Here is a 21,011-nt window from a genome sequence, read left to right as displayed (position 1 = left end):
ATGAAATTTTGTAGTGTATGTTTAACTCATTTTTCTATTGATTCTTTTTTCAAATTTAGAGGATGAGAGATTGAGATAGAAATTTTCCATAAACATATTCATCCATCATGTGTGTTTTGGCCTCAGGAGGGACTTTCTAGAAAAAGTAAAAACAAAACAAAACAAGTGATCCTAGTTTACTTTGTCTTTAGATTGGTTTGGTTTCCTCTCCTCTTTTGGGCATCTCCTTCCAGCTCCCCGTGTCACCTCCATCATTGTGTATGCTGGTGTATTCTACGCTTCACTTTTTCTCACTGGTTCTTCATATCACACTGCAGTGTATAGAGTGGTAAAGCTGTCCTCTTAGAAGGCTTCGTTTGAAATGGCTCTGCCACTTAACAGCTGTGTGATCAAGGGCAAGTTACAGACCTTTCTCTGCCTCAATTTCCTCTCCTGTAAAATACAAATAATTTTATTTTTTTCTATTTTCTTTAAACAGTTTTTCTTTTTTTTTTTTTTAGTGTTTATTTTTGAGATAGAGACAGAGCATGAATGGGGGAGGGTCAGAGAGAGGGAGACACAGAATCTGAAGCAGGCTCCAGGCCGCAAACTGTCAGCACAGAGCCCGGCGTGGGGCTCGAACTCATGGACTGTGAGATCACGACTTGAGGTGAAGTCGGATGCTTAACTGACTGAGCCACCCAGGAGCCCCTCTATTCTCTTCATAAGAGGTATTACTGTGTAAATTTGATGATCTATTTTAAAGGCTTAGAACAATGCCTTCATGTGCAAAATGAATACTACCCATTTTTTTAAATGTTTATTTATTTTTGAGAGAGAGAACGTGCACAATTGGAGGAGGGGCAGACAATGACGGAGAGAGAGGAACCAAAGCAGGCTCTGTGCTGACAGCAGAGAGCCCAGTGTGGGGCTTGAACCCACAAACGTGGAGATCATGACCTAAGCTGAACTCAGTGGCTCAACTGACTAAGCCACTCCGGTGCCCCACTACTATCCATTTTTAACCAAAACTATCTAGTTTATGTTTTATTAAATATCTACTTTCTTCTGAATTTCACTGACTAGAAATAGATTGCAAAGCAAACTAATATTTAAAACATAGTAAATTCAGGAGCAGATTGAGAGACAGCCTATATTAAGCAATTAGGCTCTGCAGAACTCTTCCAATTATACTAAAAGTGCTCTCATAATTTGCCTTTTCACAGGGTTTCTCATGGACAAGGATTTGCTACTTTTTTTTCTTTCTATTCTATTCTTACTATTCTCTTGTAGCAGAAAATTAGAAACAAACAGTAGCAGTGAACCTGTCATTTAACAGAAATGGTAAGAGTGGAATGAGATATGTGAGCCTGTGAATGGTTTATCCACCTCCTGCTATGGCAATTTTGCCAGAGGGAGTAACAAGTCAATTTTGCCATCACCTTGCCAGAACCTTCTCTTCATCCACAAAAATAAAACTTCAGGATACTGATAAAGAAAACAGAAAACATGCTACTGAGAGACTGCTGGGAATATTTAGGCCAACAGACATGCCCTATCAAAATAATGATAATTTTACAAATAACACACCAACTTAGATAAGAAACTCACAGAAATTAATTTAGGTCACACAATTCATTAGCATCACATTTATTCCTGGGTCTCTGTGATCCTAGGGTACCCAGTTTTAAGCTCAACATAATACTGCCTATCAAATAATTTTCCAAGACATTTCATGGGCATACACACACACACACACACACACACACACACACACACAATATATATATATATAATTTAGGTGTCTAACATAAGCCAGCTGTGTTTTATACTTGGGATAAGGCTGTGACTCATGAACTAGTTAGTAATGTAGTGAAGGTCACATGACATTAATACTCTAGAAATAAATGAGAAAACAATAAAAATACTGAGTAGTGATAAACTAAATAAAGAAAATATAACAAGTGATGTGACAGCGACTGATAGGGGACTATTTTAGCTGATAAAGTCATTGCATTAGTCAAGGAAGACCTCATTGGTTTGAATGCAGTCATAAAGTCAGCCTCCAGAGGTCTTGAGGAAGAAGCTACCAGCCTAGAGATAGTTAAAGTCCTAAAGTTGGAAGGAGCTCTGTTAAATTAAAGAAAATGAAAAATGAGCAGTATGGCTTGAGTTTACTGAGAAGTTTATGAATTAATATCATTTAAGGTCATGGTAAGGACACTAGTTTTATTTCAAATTCAAAGAAAGGCTATTACAGTGTCCCAAACAGGAATGTCAATAACATAATTAAATTTTAATTAAAAAAATACTTCTGGCTTTCCTGTAGACAATACATTTTTATATGTTTTTATATTTATTTTTGAGAGAGAGGGAGAGAGAGTGAGTGAGTGGGGGTGGGAGGCAGAGATCGAGGAAGTCACAGAATCCGAAGTAGGCTCCAGGCTCTGAGCTGTCCTCACAGAGCCTGATGTGGGGCTCGAACTCATGGACCACGAGATCATGATGTGAGCCTAAGTCGGACACCTAACTGAGCCACAGAGGAAACTTGAAAATACATTTTAATAGGGTAAGATAAGAAAGAGGAATTGAAGTTAGGATGGAGATTGAACATTGAGAAACGATGGAGCATAAATAAGTAAACCCACCAAAAACATAGAAATAGATAAATATTTGTATACAGATTTAAAGTTAATGGCATACTTATTGGCAAAAAGAAAATGAAGACTAACATATAGCTACTGTTACTCATATTAAACCTGTTTCTTATATTAAAAGAACTCATTTCCCATCAGGGAAGATTTGTGGAATACACATATTCTAGTTTAATGACTGGTTATTATTCTTAGAAGAGTGTTAGACAAAGTTAAAGTGGCTCTTAATAAAATGATTTACATCTACCCCTGAATGATAAAATCAAGGGGTCAATAAGCTTTAATTGGAGGGGGAAATACTCTAATTTTACAAGAAATCATTCAAAGTCCACTTATAGTCAGTGATATCCTCCAAAACCATTCTCTTCCATATCATTTAAGAGATTTTGGCCACCCATTGATTATCAAGCCTATTTCTAAGCACTGAAAATACAATGATGAGAAAAATATACATTGTTTCTGTCTATACAGGGTCACATTCTTACTGTTTAAATGAGCCTATCATCATAAAATAAATTTACAGAGTCGCTCAAATTTACAATTTTCCATTTTCAAGTAAACTGGGCTCAAGTTCTTAATTTTGGATTGGGTAAAACACTGTATGAGATTTATAACAATGAACACAGGTCATAAATGACTTTTTAGTTTTCAGGCCTACGAGGTAGAACAGAGAGAAAGCATCTCAAAAGTACATCAAATTTATTTATTTAATTGTTTATTGATTTGGGGGATGTAGAGAGAGAGGGAGAGAGAATCCCAAGTAGGCTCTGTGCTGCCAGAATCTGACATGGGGCTGGAACTCACGAACCTTGAAATGATGATCTGAACCAAAACCAACAGACCCTTCACCAACTGAGCCACCCCAAAGCCCCTCAAAGATATATCAAATTTAAATCTGAAAATGAGAATTTTTATTTCTGGAAATTTTCTGTAAAAATCCATTTGACAAAATGAGTTGCAGTGGGGTGAATTTACAGTAGGACCATGTTGCAATACTAAACAAATGTTCACAGTTGTTCAATATATATTTATTTGTCACCCATGCAATATCCATCAGAGGTGTGGTGACCCCTATTGATCTTATAGTTATTGCCGGCTGTGGTTATTGTTATCTTGAGAGGTTTGTGAATTAAGATTGTTCAAGGCCATGGTAAGGACATTGATGTTATTCCAAATTCATGGAAAACCGTTAAAAAGTTTCAAACAGGGGAGTATGCATGACATCTGATTTCCATTTTTAAAAGGTATTCTAGGCTTCCCTGTAGAAAGTAATATAAAGGATAAGAAAAGAACATAGGTTTTAAGTTGTGGTCTATGTCATTCCTATGCTGGGAGGAGGTCAAAGGATATTTTTAAGGACCAGCCTTGGATGTGACTTAAGGCCCTTTTGCCCAATTCCCATTAGACAGCCTTTAGCTTGAAGGCACTATCCTAAAATCCTGGGTGCCGGTGATATGCAGTCTTGCTGAGGAAACAAGAGCAATAAACATCATAATATTGTTTCTTCTTAACAACATTTCTAATCAGAATTTGGATGCAAAGGTTTCTTGTATCTGAATAACTTTCTTCTGTTTTACTAGCCTCAACCACTGCTTTAAACTCCTACAGTTTCTAAGAGCTCCGCCTCCAGATGAGAATCAGTAACCCCTCCTACTGAAATTTATGTAATCAATAATGATGAAATAAACAAAGATTTTAGAAAGAGTAATTGCTACCAAAACCAGTTAATATGTTTTATTAATATTAAAGATTTCCCTTCAACCGTTGAATGGATGTTGAAAAAGATTGAGCTCAATGACCTAGATTGCAGAATTGACAGTGTATCTGGAGATAGTTGAAATAGAATAGATATTGTCATCTTGGGAGAAAGTATAGATTATAAAAAGAGCAGTAGCAGCCTGTTATGAAAATAACTGGCAGGGGAAGAGGAGGCAGTGGGATGATGGATAAGAAGTGGTTACAGGGATGCTTGGGTGGCTTGTGCAGTTAAGTGTCCAACTTTGGCTCAGGTCGTGATCTTGTGATTTGTGAGTTTGAGACCCTGATCAGGCCCTCTGCTGTCAACGTAGAGCCTGCATTGGGTCCTCTGTCTTCCTCTCTCCTCTTCTCTCTCTCTCAAAATTAAATATTTAAAAAAATAAGGAAAAAGAGAAATAGATAGGTACAAGTGTAATCAGAAAAGTATTTCAAAAAGAAGCCAAAACAAAGGAGAGTTTTCAAAAGGAATGAGTTAATAATCACGTTACATGCCACAGAGAGGCCCCTTAAAACATATTGAACATGTATGTGTTCTTTAGGAGATCAATGGTGAAGTTAGGAAAAGGGTTTCAATAGAGTGTGCAGAAAAACAAGATTGCAGTCAATTAAAGGATGACTAGAAGGTAAGTAAGTAGAGGCAATAAACAAAGGTAAATTTTCTGAGGAATTTGAAAAGGGAAGAGGGGAAATTGACTGTCAGGAAAAGATGGTTAAAGAAAAATTTACTCTAAGAAAAGGGGGGAAAAAAGAACAATTCACTCTGACTTGCACTTTGGGGGTAGGGGTGTTGGCTTCACTCGTATTTGGGCGTGTGGGATGGTGTTGGAGACAGATTTATCAGCTTAAGTGATCCCAGGTGGAGTGAGGACCTGGCATTAGGCAGAAGATGGGGTCAAGTACCCAAGTGAATGGATTCACTATTTTGCAGGAGAACTAGTCCAGTATTCTTGATTCTAGTTAGGCATTAGAATCCCCTAGGGACCTAACAAGAAAAAAATTGCCCTACACTGGCGTCATTATTAACCGATTAATTAAGAATCTTGGCATTTACTCCATTGTCAATCAATTAAACAAGAATTTGGGGGTAAAGGATAAATAATAGGCATTTTAAAATGTTCCTCACATGTTTCTAACGTTTAGTTTATGTTTAAACAAAGTTGATAGAATTTGGGAAATTTGGAGGGAATTAATACCCTAAATATACTACTCACTTTTGAAAATGGAGTAGCATTAGCAGTTGCCTTCTGAGAGTAAAAAGCATTAACGTGTGTGGGGACTCAAGGAGTGCGATGAAGATGAAAACGATGGTGTAAACAGGACAGGGATTTTATAAAAGAGAGGAACTGTGATGGTGTCTGCCTTTTCCCTGAAACAGTAGTTCTCAAACTACAAATTTCTGAGCTCTTCCCTACATCGACTGAATCAAATCCTCTGGGACCCAGCAGTCAATGTTTCAAGCCCATGAGATGGGGCTCATTCATGCTAACCTTTGAGAACTGCTGACCAAGCCAATCATGAATGTCTGCATCACCATCTCAGGGGATTTAGGAAGAGGTGGGCCAGATTTGACCAGTCTCTTAGAGATTGAGGGGATACCCCATGATATATTTACCAACTTGGACAGAGATGTGTGCTTTTGAGTTATTTTCCCTTTGACTTCATAATGCTTTTAATTAAAATAAAGCATGTATACAGACAAGTCATAATTCACAAGGGTATAGCTTCGTGAATTTTCACATAGCAATACAGCCTTGTTACTATCACCCGGGTCAAGAACAGGATATTACCAGAAAGTCAAAAATCTCTGGAACACTAACACTCCCTCCCAGTCACTATCCTGTCCTTCCCTGAAAGTGAATATTCTTCTGATTCTAGCACACACATTGATTTTACCTATTTTCAACTTGAGAAAATTGAATCTTACTGTATGCGCTCTTCAACCCGTGTTCTTCTTTGTGAGATTGATTATATTCTTGAATGTAGTAGTAGTTTATTTTTAGAGACATTGATACATTATAATACTAAACTACTCTCTCTTTATTCTGTTCCATTAGTTGACTGGCCTGTATTTACTTTTAATTCCTAATTGTTTTGATTAGTGTAGCTGTATGATAAGTCTTAATAAGCTTTATTTTCCTCTTCATGATTGTCTTAATTATGCCTAGCTTTTTTTGCAATTCTAGATAAATTAAAAAATCAGCTTGTCAATTTAAATACATGCATACATACACACCAAAATTTTCATTGGGATTTCAGTAAAACCATAGATTAATCTGAGGAGTACCAACATTTTTAGATTGCCAGTCTGAAAGCATAGAATATGTACTAACATTGATTTGTATTTTTCTTGCTTTATTAGTTTTGTTTCTAAATATTTGAAATTTTGTCCTATCAGAAATAATATTTTTAAAATTCCAGCGTGTAATTGTTCAGTGCTGAAATATTTATGTTAATGCCTGTATATTAGTGATCTTGCTAAATTCACACATTATGTGATATATTTTGTCTGGCGATTGTCTTGAATATGCCACATTTATAATTCAGCAAATAATATTTACAAAAATTTAAAAAAAAGGGGGGGCACCTGGGTGGCTCATTTGGTTAAGTGTACAGCTCTTCGTATTGGCTCAGATCTTGATCCTACAGTTTGTGAGTTCAAACCCTGCATCAGGGCTATCAGTACAGAGCCTGCTTAAGATTCTGTCTCTCCCTCTCTCTCTGCCTGTCCCCTGCTCATACACTCTCTTTCTGAAAATAAATATTGAACAAATACATATATGTGTATATATATATATATACACACATATATATGTACATATATACATACATACACACACACACACACACATATATATATATAATTCAGCAAATAATAAAGTTACATTTTATTGAATTTAAATATGCAGAAAAATCTAAAACATAACTCACTTCTACCTTGTGGGTGCTGAATAGCAATAAGCACTTTCCAGTTAAGGTCTCCTTTCAATTATGAAGCTTTTGCCATGCAACATACATCTTGTTCTCATTCATTCATTCATTCATTCATTCTCAAGTTAGTTAACATACAGTATAGTCTTGGCTTCAGGGGTAGAATCCAGTGATTCATCACTTACATACAACACCCAGTGCTCATCCCAACAAGGACCCCCCTTAATGGCCATCACCCATTTTTCCCATCCCCATCAACGCTGTTTGTTCTCTGTGTTTGAGTCTTTTATGGTTTGCCTCCTTCTCTATTTTTATTTTATTTTTCCTTCCCTTCCCCATGATCTTCTATTACCCTAGAAGATTGCTGTGACCCAGCAATTGCACAACTAGGAATTTATCCAAAGGATACAGGAGTGTTGATTTGAAGAAGCACGTGCACCCCAATGTTTATAGCAGCACTATCAACAGTAGCCAAATTATGGAAAGAGCCCAAATGTCCACCAACTGATGAGTGGATAAAGATGATGTGGTATGTGTGTATACACACACACACACACACACACACACACACACACACAGTGGAATACTAATACTACTCAGTGACGAAAAAAATCAAATCTTGCCATTTGCAATAATGTGGATGGAACTGGAGGGTATACTAAGTGAAACAGAGAAAGACAGACATCACATAATTTCACTCATATGTGAAATTTGAGAAACATATATCTTGTTCTTAAATTTTATTTGGCAATTCCTCTCATTTTTCCACTTAATTTTGACTTTTGCTCCAATAACCATACTATTCCACTACTTTGAAATAGTGATATATTCCTTGTATTCTCTTTTTATTCTACTCAGATCAAATATAATTTTATGATCAGTTCAAATAATTATATTTTACTCATTTGCAGTGGTAGCTGATGTCTATTCACCATAACACAGTTACATCGCCGAGCCTAGCTAAAGGAGCACAGGAAAATTTGCCCTGGTTGAGCAGCTGCCTCCACTCCAGTTATAACAGCACATGTGAAAGTGGAACAAAAGTTTTGGTGCTTAGGTAGTTGTCTCTGCCACACCAGAATGCCAAAAAAAACCTTTTGCCTCTTTTATCAGTGGTTTTTAGTTTTCACCACGTTTGGAATTTATTTTTTGGCCATTATATCTTCAAATAGTTTTCTGTGCTTCCTCTTTGCTCCACTACCTTTTGGAAATTCAGTATCATTTATACCTGCTATAAGGCCCATTGAACAATTATTTTCATTTATAATAATGCATATTTTGTCTCTTAAGGTTTTATTTGGTTATACTGTATATCTTCCCTTCCTTCCTCACTACATTCACTGTGTTCACTTTTTTCTGTAAAGGGCTATATCATGAAAATTTTAGTCTTTGCCTGGTACATATGGTCTCTATCATACATTTATCTTTGATTCTAGTTTGTTTTTCACCTGTTTTTATAATTCCTTAAAATTATGAAAATGATGCTTGGCTCTTAGGCAATACAAAAACAGGGTACAGGCCAGATACAGCCTGAGATGTAGTTTGCCAACCCTTGCTTTAAATAGAAGAAAATAGTTATAATTCCATCATCTTGATCATTTTTGTTCAGTTTCTATTGAATAATAGTTCTTTTAGTAAGGAGTCATATTTGCTGCTTCTTGAGGTGGCTACTTATTTTTCACTAGATGTTGAACGTTGTAACTTTTAAGTTATTGAGTGTCTGGATTTAGTTATCTTCGTTTAAAGAATGTTGAGTTTTCTCCTGATACAAAATGAAGTTACATTTGGTTCAGGTAGTGTCTTTTGAAGTTTATTTTTAAAATTCCTTAGGGCAGTTTTAGAGTAAACTTTAGGGATAGTTTAGCATCTCTAATGAAGTTCCTTCCTTCTGAAATTTCTACTGAATACTCTGGTTATTTTAAAAGGACTCTCCACCCTACCTGGAGGGATTTGCCAACTATTCAAGCCTGTGTGTTCTCTTGGAGCCATTCAGCACAAACATCCTTGGTCTCTCTTTGCCAGTCCCTATGGAATTTCACCCTTTACGTGTATATTTGCTTATATTTAGCAAATACCCAAGTCATTACGTTGCAGGTTTTGTGAGTTCTTTTCTGCAGAGCTCTCTCTCTGGAATCCTGTCTTGCTACTATGGGAACATCATGCTTCCTGAACATCATGTTCTACTTATAGTCCTGGTCTCTGGTCCTGAAAGTGCTTCTAGATAGAAAGCCAGGCAGTTATAGGACTCTTACCTTCACTCCTCTCCTTTCTGGAAATCACAATTCTGTATGGCCCTGGTGCAATGTTAAAAAGTTTTATTTTTCTCAGTTTTTATGTTTTTTTTTTTTTTTAAGAAAAGCATGTAAATTTGCTCCCTGTTATGCCATGGCTCCCTCTTTTAAAAAAAAAATTAATGTTTATTTATTTTTGAGAGAGAGAGAGAGAGGGAGAGAGAGGGAACGAGAGAACATGGGTAAGGGGCAGACAGAGAGGGAGACACAGAATCTAAAGCAGGCTCCAAGCTCTGAGCTGTCAGCACAGAGCCCAATGTGGGGCTTGAACTCATGGACTGGGAGATCATGACCTGAGCTAAAGTCAGACGCTTAACTGACTGAGCCACTCATGCACTCTTGTCATGGCTCTGTCTTGATTTAAAGATTTCTTTCCCCCAAGTCTTTAAATAATTTAAATAATCATTGAATGAATGCTTTTTTTATTTCTTGGAAATTTTAAGCTGAATATTTAAAAAATCCACATATTAATTATTTAGTGCGTTCGTTACCTTACCCTCTTATTTCCAAACATGTCTCTTAAGAAGATAAATTAAGAAGGTAAATCAAGGCAAGATACTTTCTCCAAAGCATATTTGAGTATTTAGGGTACTTAGGAATAAACCCTCAATGTTGAATGCCATTATGCTTAGCTTTCTTTCCCTTTCTGTGAGGTGTTCATCTGGATGAACGATGAAGGCTTTTCTTCCAGTTGTTATACATCTCTGATGAATTTAATTTTATCTATTTTGGTATAAAAGCAGCTGAAGGAACCGGACTGAGAAATGAAAATGATAACAACCCTTTAATTTTCTCTATAATCATCAAAAATCTACTTCTCTTTTCCTTAAAACATGGAACAGCATTATGTGTTGTGCCTTGAAAAACATAAAACCACTGTTCTAGAAGATGTACAATTTAACTACTCTGTTGCTCAGTTTTCTTCTCTATGAGAAAAGTGTTTCTCCTTAAGTATAAAGATGCATAAGGCTGAACCATGAAATGCAAACAGGGAGAGGTATAGAAATGAAATGGTTGCTCTGCATATGTAATACAATGGATAATTTGTTAATGTTATTGAAATAGTTTGTCAAGAGGTACAACAGTGATGTCTGTCTTCAAAGGAACAAGAATCCCCACATAGATGTCAGTTTTACTTGACTACTAATGGAAGATTGAGATTTAGCAAGGGAGAGTTGCAAAAGCTTTCCCATGATATAGTCTGGTATTGGATTGAACGCTTAGCATCTGGAATTCAAGTGTACACAATTTCTACAATTTACAGTTAATTTCTCTTTATTGATAAACAAGTCTATTTCCTATCACCCCTGTACCCCATCCCTAAGGTATTTCAGAAGAAGCCAATAGCAGGGCTGAGCACAGTATGAGATCAATATCTGAAAAGATGTGCTACAGAAAACTGTTTTAAGTGTTTTTTGTTTTTGTTTTTTAGTTTTTTATCCTTTTTTTTTTTTTTTTTAACTGTCATGGTTTGGAGCCGTTCCAATTTGCAAGATTTAAATGAAATGTATGGTCTCATACTCAAACCCCAAACAAGCTCTGGTATTTTCAGTATCTCAATGAGTGTCATAGAAATTAAAAGCAAATAATTTAATTCTTAGAAAAATATTGAACTTTTTTCTTAATATTTATACTTCAATACAATGAATTTTGATTTTATTTGGGACTTTTCTCCCTGCTCTACAGGTAAGAGATTAAAGAGATTGTTTACTAAGTTTACATAAATTCAGTTATTTTAAAATTCAGGAGTGGAAGTTATTTGATGATAGCTTCATAAGATTATAAACAAGGAAAATTAATTTTAATAGAATTTGATTTTAAATGTCATAATTTTTATCAATAGATTTGAGTACATTAAGAACTTAAGAGAGAGTTGATAGCATTTCCCCCAGACAATTGGAATAAGTCCTAGGTCAAAAAGATTATTTTTTAGAGTGCTTTTTCTTAAAAGACCACATTGTGCTCAGTGATTATATTGGCTGAATTGGTTGTTTTCTTCCTGTTGTACAATAGATTGATTCTGGGAGCTTCTTAACATACAACTCTCCATCATCCAGCTTATGTATACATGCATGTAGTTTTTAAAGTAGTGTACTTTAAATCTTATAACCTATACACCTTTCTTAGAACAAGAGCAGAGTAACAACCAAGCTTATTATTATCCTCTATATTCTTTAAATAATAAGCAATTACATTTTGAAGCCAACATAACTTCTAGTTAACTACAAGAGAAGTCTAAGATATTTAATCACATTGTTTTACTATTTAGGTGAAAAAATATTGTTGTTACAAACAGGCCTAAGAGGAGTATTCCAATTTATTTTATCATGATGCTATTTATTCTTACGTACCTCCAAAGATCTAACTAATCTTTTGAAGATACTGAGATAAAAATATGCTAAGACACTGAAAAAGAAGAGATTGTTTATCTTTTTGAAAGCAATAAAGCTTGGAAAAAAATTGCCCGAACTCGTGATTCAGCCCCCTAATGTGATCCTCTATTTTCCCCTCTGTCATCTCCAAAGAGCTGTCAGAATATTTTCAACACCAAAATCCAATCATGTCATCTCTGCTGAAAACCCATCAGTAACTTTCCATTTCTCTGGAGAAACTCCATAAGGTTGTCAGAAAGGTTCTACCACGTCTAGCCCCTATTTGTCCTTCCGACCCTAACCGAGCCCCTCACTGTCTTGGCAACAGCACACGGATTTCCTTTCTGTTTGGAGAATGCCCATTTCCTCCAGTGGAAGTGTCAGTGCACCCGCTGAGAACACTTTTCATTCTGTTTCTCATCTAGTTGATGACTGCTGTTCACCCTTTGGGTTTCTAATCTAGCATCACTTCCTCAGAGAATCTGTTCCTGAATGCCCTAACTAGTTCAAAGCCCAAATATATGACATCAGTACTAAATGCTCCTTCTTCCCTGGCCTGGCAGAAATGTAATTTTAAGTGTTTGTTTTCATTTGTTTAGAACCTCACACTCTAATTGTCAGAATGCTCCACGGGGCAGAGGTTACCCTAACTTTTGATCATCGCTGTAGCCTGAGAGACTAACACAGTTCCACTTTGTACCTTATAAATCTCAATGGATATTTCTTAAACATATGACCAAATGAATTGACTTTAAAACCCGCAGAAAGTTTGTAAAAATAACCAATATGATCCCATGTGTGTCTGGAGTCTGTTAAGAAATGGTTCTCTTGAACAAACTTTGTGAATCCTGCCCTTTCTGTGAATTGTTGGACAGAAGATGTTGCAGACAACACAAATCAAACAGGTGAATGTGGTGGCCAAGACAGAATGATGCTGAAGGAACTCAAGGACCAACTCACTTTGACCAGTGACCAGGCAATATTACTTAGCAGAGAAAGCATAGCACTGGATTTAAGGGTTTCATAACTTATTCTAATGCTGCCTTTCAATTGTTCTAGCCCCGTTATAAAATAAAAATTTTGGTTTAGGTAATGCATTCTGCTATAACAGTTTATGATTATAGAAAATGTATTGGCTTTTATAAGTATTGTATTAAATCTAGGCCAAATTACAATATAAGGGTTATAATGTTCAGATAGGGCTAACTATTGTATATCTAACGTGTACTAAAAGCAACCTACCTATTTCACAATTTTGTCACATACTGATGCTCTGTTAGTCTCTGTAGTAATAAAGAGATCAAACAGAAGTACTGAACAAAGAACTTGATACAAGAATTGGTAAGAGCATTGGTTTCAATGCTGGAAGATCTGAGTTCCCACCTTGTTTTCAAGTGCAAGGCACTCATACTTTGGAGTTGAAATTATTTTGCTGTAAAATAAAAATTTCCCAAGGAAGAGCTATTTTACAAGTTGTGCTCCATCTCATGTATCAGGAGTTTGGGTTGATTTCTCTCTTCTGTGAGGCTACATTGAAGAACTTCAAGGAAACCATGCAGAGAAATTGATTTGTATGCCCTGTAGTTTTGGGGACACAGTGTATTATTATTAAACCATGGTTGAAATACTTAAATGTCGATTATAAAGCCATAAGTCTGCAGTTGGGGAGAAACTGCATTTCCACAGAGGATGAATAAATGAGGTATATTTTCATTTGACCAAATGAAGTGTTTTTGTGCTGGAGTTCTGGTCTCGAATTGTCTTAAATCCTGCCCAAGAGCCCCACCTGGAAGGATAAGCATTCATAGTTGGAAAGAGATTGAAGTCTATTATTCTATACCCATGGTATAAGTGAGAAATGTAGGCAGCCAGACAGACACATTCCCCCACAACAAGGGAACTGATTGGGACACCTCTGAGGATCCCGTGAAAAGACTCATGAGCATCTTTCTTTTATCATCTGCCAAAGCCCCTGCAAATGGTACCAAATCAGTGTCAGGCAAATAAAAAGATTCATGTCCCCTAATCCCTTCTACTCCAAACTAGGAGGAATCACAGAATGCTCAGTGTGTAGGGGAGGATGAACAAAAATGCTCAGAGGGAAAAATAAGAAAGAAGAGACCACACCTCTGCCTTACCTCTGCCCCATCTGCCATAAGCCCAAGCTAGGGAGAGCCAAGAGTCTTAATCCAATGAAGTCAGTTATTTTTCATGTAGGTAGGACTAGACATATTAATCAATGAACTGAGATTCTTGAATGAAAAAAGATTTTTTTCTTTCATCTGAATGTCAACTACAATGTTCTATGTTTGTCTAATATTGTATCTAGAGACGGGGAAATAAGCATCTCACAGAGCTATGGTTTGAATAGGTTGTGTACTAGTTATACTACAAACATACGATAGTGTAACATTTTATTTCCAAAGTACTACTCAATACTGGTATTGGTCCAGGGAAGACAAAGATTAGAAGTAATTTGAGGTCAGGGCTAGGGGAGTGCAGGATATGTTTACCAGGGGTTAAAGTAAAGGTATTGAGGGAAAATACTGTGTGTTCGGGGAAGAAAAGTGTAGTAATGTGTTTCATAGTCTAGACAGGATGACAAGTTCATTCCAATTACCCAACATATTTAAAAGAAAGGTCATGCAATAAAAATAAATATAAGTTTTACAGTACTGGGTGATAAAAATTAAATATCTTTTAAGAGCAATGTACTTATGCTTTGAATTACGGGGTTAAATGGATAGTGTCAGAAAGAACCTAATGTTATTTGATGCATACAGTGTAATACTAATGTTGTCCCTAGTACCAAAGCATTTTGCTATTCCTAGACCATTGAGAGGTTAAATAGGATGATGCCCATCTCTATTTATTAAAGTTATGGAGTATTATGTCATAGATCTCGTCATGATAGAGCCAGAGTTTTTCTCCCAACATTTGATTTAAATTGATGGAATTTTCTGAGTGACTCAAGAAAGCAACAAAAATCTTGAGACAATTTATTGAACAAGAAACTAATAACCTGTTAATTTGAATGTCCTAAACACTGTTGTAAAACAAGGAAGTTTACCTTATATATCTCACACTAAACACAGATGGTCATGTAACCCCTCTGTTAGAATACACCACTGGCCAAAAGTAGACTTGGGGAGAACCTATGACCTCTGAGAAATGGGGACTTTAGGTCCCAACACAAAGTTAGTAGAAAATTTATTTATAGTATTGTATATACATATATAAATACATAGCAAAATAGGTTTACATTATTTAGTGGAGTTACAGGGAATATGTTATCAAAGATTTTAGTTACTATATTATTTCTCTCTAAAGTTTCCTGGATATATGATGTATTATTTAACAAGTGTCCATTTAATTATTTATTTTAAAAGAGCAAGTGAGAGCAAATGCCTGCAAGTACAAGCAGGGGAGGGGCAGAGAGAGAGGGAAAGAGGACCAATCTCAAGCAGGCTCCTGCTGTTAGCACAGGTCCTGATGTGAGTCTCGAACACATGAATTGTGAGTTCATTACCTGAGCCTAGATCTAGAGTCAGATGCCCAATTGACTGAACCAGTCAGGCGCCCCTGTGATGTATTTTTATTTAACGTTTAATTTCACACTTTCAATAGCTTTCAAACATGCCACCGGCAAAAATTATATTCTCTCTTAAATTGTTTCTTTATTTTGTATGTACCTACATTAAAAAAATAAAAACAAAGCTCAGCCCTACCATAAACCTGTCCAAAGTGATTAAAGATTTTGCATGACAAACCTTAAGAATGATGTTGCTTTTGTTTTATTCATCACCTAATCAATGAAAAGAAAATCTTGGTCTTGTCCTGAGATCTACTAGCACTGTAGATTTTTGACTTGCTTTCATTGCTATTTCAACTAATGGTTATAACATTGTCAAGACAGCGTTTATATTTATGTATGTGCTGAAAATGTTTTCATGGACTTCTCATTTTGTTTAATCTCTACTAGTACAGTATGCACTTGGTGTCACAATATTTGGACTGCTATATTTATCCAAAAATGTTAACGGAACTGCTTTAATTGCATTTCCCTTAATGACTTATAACTGAACATCTTGTTCTTATTTTCACAGCTGAAGACGCATGTGGAGGAACAATGAGAGGATCCAGTGGCATCATTTCAAGCCCTAGTTTTCCTAACGAGTATCATAACAATGCTGATTGCACTTGGACCATTGTAGCAGAGCCTGGGGACACAATTTCACTCATATTTACGGATTTCCAAATGGAAGAAAAGTATGATTACTTAGAAATAGAAGGTTCTGAGCCACCTACAATATGGTAAGTAGTTTCTGTTCTAACCTAACATTGATGCCATCGCCTGAGGCAAAGAACAGCTGTGTAATGGGTCTTTAAAGGTTTTGTTTTTTAAAAAGAACTTATAGTTACAGAAAAATTATGAAGGGGCAACTGTCAGAGCTGAGGGATACTTTTGAATATAAGGGTACTAATATATTAAATAAATTGGAATTCTGAAAGATGGAGCTCTCCATTATTATCAATTCATTAATTCATTCAATGGGTCGTAATATTCATTATCAATTAAAAGTAATGTGACTTGGGCACCTGGGTGGCTCAGTCGGGTTGAGCAACCGACTTCGGCTCAGGTCATGATCTCACAGTCCATGGGTTTGAGCCCCATGTAGGGCTCTGTGCTGACAGCTCAGAGCCTGGAGCCTGCTTTGGATTATGTGTCTCCCTCTCTCTCTGCCCCTCACCTGCTCATCCTCTGTCTCTCTCTGTCTCAAAAATTAAAAAAAAAAAAAAACATTAAAAAAAATAAAAGTAATATGACTTTATCACAACATGCATAAGGAAAGAAAAGTTGTTCCTAATGTGAACTCAAGTTATATTCTTACCATGCCAGTCCATAGTTGGTAATTCCTTTCCAATTAACTGTATAGTCTTGGAAATAATTTGCCTTTGTTTTTGTAGATAGGTCTTTTTCTTAATCTGTCATATGAAGGCAAAAAATTAATTATTATCTGGATTAGTATGGTCTCTTTTTTTTATAGACTTCAAGCCATGGTCTCATGAAAACTGTAGAGTTTTCAGAACATGATTTTAAAATGTAATATTTTTAGAAGAAAGTGTTTCATTATACAGTTAAAAAATGATACACTGATATGAGCAAAGTATAAAGTAGATTATGAATCAGTAATTAAGCGAGGAATGATACGATTGGTATAGTGAGGTAATAGGTAAACATGAGACCTGGAGGGGCCTTTTATACCAAGTAAAGGATTTGATAAGAACGAAGGGAATTTATTAAAGTGTTTTGTCAAAAACAATTATGTGAAGAGGCTTGAAATTTCAAATGATTTTTCTTACTAAGTGCAAAGATTGATTTGAAGTGGGTCTTAGCTGGAAGCTCACTTAAGAGGTGATCGCTGTAATCCAAGAAAAAAAGCATGGTAGTCTGCATTAGAATGGTATTGATGGAAATAAAGAAGTGGAATAAGTTAAGGGATATCTAAGGAGGCATAATGAAGAGGGCTCTAGTGGATTGAGGAGTGGTAAAGAAGGTGATGTTTAAAGAAAACATCATTTTCTGACTCGCACGAATTGGTAGAGAAGGTCGCGATATTCAGTGATTTGAAATTGTTGAAGGAAGGTCAAATTTGGAGTGGGAAGGGTATGAATACTAAGAATTGTTGTATATACAACATATGTAAATATAAATTATTATATAAGTATAAATTGTCATCTAACAGACAACTGTGTCTGACGGTATGATTCAGGTGTTCTGCATAGAAGCATAAATGGTATGTAGTTGATCTCTAAGGTAATTGAACCAATCAACATCGATAACATGGGATAGCTAGAGATAGGTCGGAATGAGATGAGAAGGAACCAGGACTGAGTCTGAGCACCAACAGCATGACAGGCCCAAGTTTAGGGGGATTATCCAACAAATACACTGTGGAAGTGCATTTAGAGGGGCAGGAAGACATCTGGGAATGAGGTATCACACAGGCAAGAGGAGGGAAATGTGAAGAAAGAGGAAACAATATTGATGCTGAAAGGACACTAAGTAAATGTTTAAAAATAAAACAAGTGTATTTATAGCCATCTGGGCTTTGGCAAAAGTATCACCTGTCTGTCATCTTACACATTCCTTTGAAGATAAGACAAAAGTAACACACATTCATTTAGCAATTCGCAAGAAAATGATACAAATGCCCAAACTGTATTGTATTTCTATAGATGCCAGCTTAAAGATGCATATTGTCAGTAAATTATTATTGTGTATAGCCACTTCAGCATCGTAAAACAGTTTTCCTTTTAATTATAGTAGTTATGGAATTGATGTGTAAAATGATCTGTGAATAATTAAAATAAAATTGTAAATCTAATCCTAGCCCTCTAATTCCCTTAAATCCTTTAATTTTCTCATATCTTTTTAAGATATGGTCATCAAAATGAAAAATTATATTTCAGGTGGTATTACATTGGTTCTTCTAATGCATTGTTCATATAATATTTTTAATTCATAGTAGAATTCAAAAGAGAAATGTAAAGTAATGCTGAAAGGGAGATATTCACATTCTTTTCGTTAAAATTACAAATGGTTCCTTTGACTTCAGGTCCCTCATTGAGGGACTGGGGACTTGCCATTGGCTACCGTTCATTAAATTTTTTCCTGAAATGTAGGCAGTGAGGCATCTGTGTTTGACTTTGGCGACATAGACTAAGCCAACCCAATAATTGTGTTGCACAGAGAGTACTATCAATTAGCCAATACCTCTCTACAAGGTGTATATGCTAAATCTGTAAGTTTTGATTTGTTAAACAACACTCAACATCACTGCTGCTTGATCCCACAGGAATGTAGAGGATCCAGTTAATTAATACTGGATGATAAAAATTTTATGAGGCTCGACCAATGTCAACTGATTCCCTTGCAGCAAAATGAAAAATCACATAGCACAAAGAAACTTCAATTCTAGTTTCAGCTTTGACTGATTGTTGGCAGCTAGGTAAGATAACTGGATAAGTATGTCACCTTCTTAGAACTCAGGTTTCTCATCTGCGACATCCAAGCCTTTTCTTAACTCTAATATTATTTGGCATTATGCTTAGGTACTAAAACAGGGGCCAGGAGGTTGGAAGTAACTATATATTGCCTGATTTACAAAGCCTCGGCTGTAGAGTTGGATTAGGTACTCTTTGAAATTGTTTCCAAACTTAATCTCTTTAGGTTCTTACTAGATTCCCATTCATTCAGTGTTCATTCAGCAATGACTTATGGGGTATTCACTGCATGGCAGGCATTGTTTTTGGTACCCAGCAACCAAAATAGTGGAGAGGCTTGCTCCTGCAGAATTTATAAAATTTATTTATAAAAGACAATAAACAGTAACCACTGTAAATAAGTTAATGACATACTCTGTCTACAGAGTGATAAGAAAGAAAGGGTGAAGTAGGATAAGAGAGGTCAGGAGAGTAACTGTGGGATGATGGAAGTGTAGGTAACCTAAGTGAGAAGTTGATATTTGAGCAAAGTCTTAAAGGCAGTAAGGAAGTTAGACAAGCAAAATCTCAACAATAGACATTCCAGGCAGAAATACATTTAGAGCAAACACATAATTTAGAGTGGGGCTCATTGGGTTTAAAGGAACAGCTAGTAGGTCATTGTGGTTACAGAAGAATTGCCATGGGTGAAAGTGGTAGAAAAGAAAGACAATTAATGGAGCCCAACTTTTGGTCTAAGTGAAATGTGGACTATTAAAGGGTTTTGAGCACCTTAGTGATCAGACTTATGTTTTAAAGGATCACTCTGGCTGCCATATGAGGAACAAACACTAGGAAGGAAAGGTAGAAAAATAGACATTATTTGCAGTAAGCTAGGTAAGATATTGTAATTGTTAGAATTATAAAATAGCAGTGGAGGTGATGAGAATGGCTAGATTTTCTAGATAAAGTGAAGGGAAATTCCTAGCTGATGAGATGTGAAATTCAAGAAAAAGGAGGAGCAGGGGTGCCTGGGTGGCTCAGTCGGTTGAGCGTCCGACTTCAGCTCAGATCATGATCTCACAGCTTGTGAGTTCAAGCCCCACTTCAGGCTCTGTGCTGACAGCTTGGAGCCTGGAGCCTGCTTCGGATTTTGTGTCTCCCTCTCTCTCTGCCCCTAACCCACTCACATCCTGTCTCCATCTCTCTCAAAAATAAATAAACATTAAAAAAATTTAACTGAAACAAAGAAAGAAAGAATGAAAGGAAGAAAGAAAAAGGAGCAACAATAGCTTTAAGAAGTGAGGACAGCTCTAAGGTTTTTGAAGGCATAACAGGATGCAATATCCACTGATATTGAGAAGGTTTTTTTTATAAAACCTTTTTTTTTTTTTTGAGAGAGATGACAGGGAGCTGAATTCTGGACATGTTAAGTTTGAGATGGCTAATACACATTCTGGTGAAGATTTCAAGGGAGGCAGTTGGATACACAAGTCTTAGTTCAGAATTAAAGGTATGGGATAGAGATCTAAATTTGGAAGTTCAGAGTTAGAAGTGATTGTTAAACTAAGAAAAGAAAAGGTTAACAACTGAGCTCTGGGACACTCCAAAAGTCAGGAAAACTAGGAAGAACAAGTAAGAGTTTGAAAAGGATTATCGATGAGCTAGGAGGAAAACCAAGAGCATATGGTTTCTTAGAAACCAAATGAAGAAAATACATCAAGGAGAAGGAAATGATCAATTGTGTCAAATTTGATGATCAGCTAATAAGATGAGCTCCAGAACTGTTCATTAGATTTCATAACATGGAGATAATTGATTACTGTGATGTAAGGAGTTTTGTGGGTGAATGTCTTTATCAGAGAAGAGAAATTGCAGATAATTAGTACAAATAAGCCTTTCAGCAAGTTTTGCAAAAAAAGGTGAACAAAGAAATAAGCCTAAAAGAGAAAGTAGAGTCAAAATAATTTTTAGATTTAGATTTAGTTTTGGTTTTTGGTTTGTTTATTAATTGGGAGAGATAAAACCATATGTTCATGCTA

At 36.0% G+C, this 21,011-nt stretch overlaps 1 protein-coding gene across 6 annotated transcripts in view; it reads left to right on the top strand.

The window, feature by feature from the left end:
- Positions 1-21,011, top strand: part of CSMD3 (CUB and Sushi multiple domains 3) — a 1,247,213-nt gene that overhangs the window by 358,133 nt on the left and 868,069 nt on the right. For all 6 annotated transcript variants that reach the window (XM_053896606.1, XM_019467839.2, XM_019467838.2 and 3 more), the window contains exon 5: positions 16,089-16,296. In XM_053896606.1, coding sequence (XP_053752581.1) covers positions 16,089-16,296 — 208 coding nt within the window. The remainder of the gene's footprint in view (positions 1-16,088; positions 16,297-21,011) is intronic.

The sequence above is a fragment of the Panthera pardus genome, unplaced genomic scaffold (genome assembly GCF_024362965.1).
Source record: "Panthera pardus isolate Hobbes unplaced genomic scaffold, ASM2436296v1 HiC_scaffold_7, whole genome shotgun sequence".
Taxonomy (NCBI): Eukaryota; Metazoa; Chordata; class Mammalia; order Carnivora; family Felidae; genus Panthera; species Panthera pardus.
The sequence above is the reverse complement of the archived record's forward strand: the minus strand, read 5'-3'. Positions and strand labels throughout refer to the sequence as shown.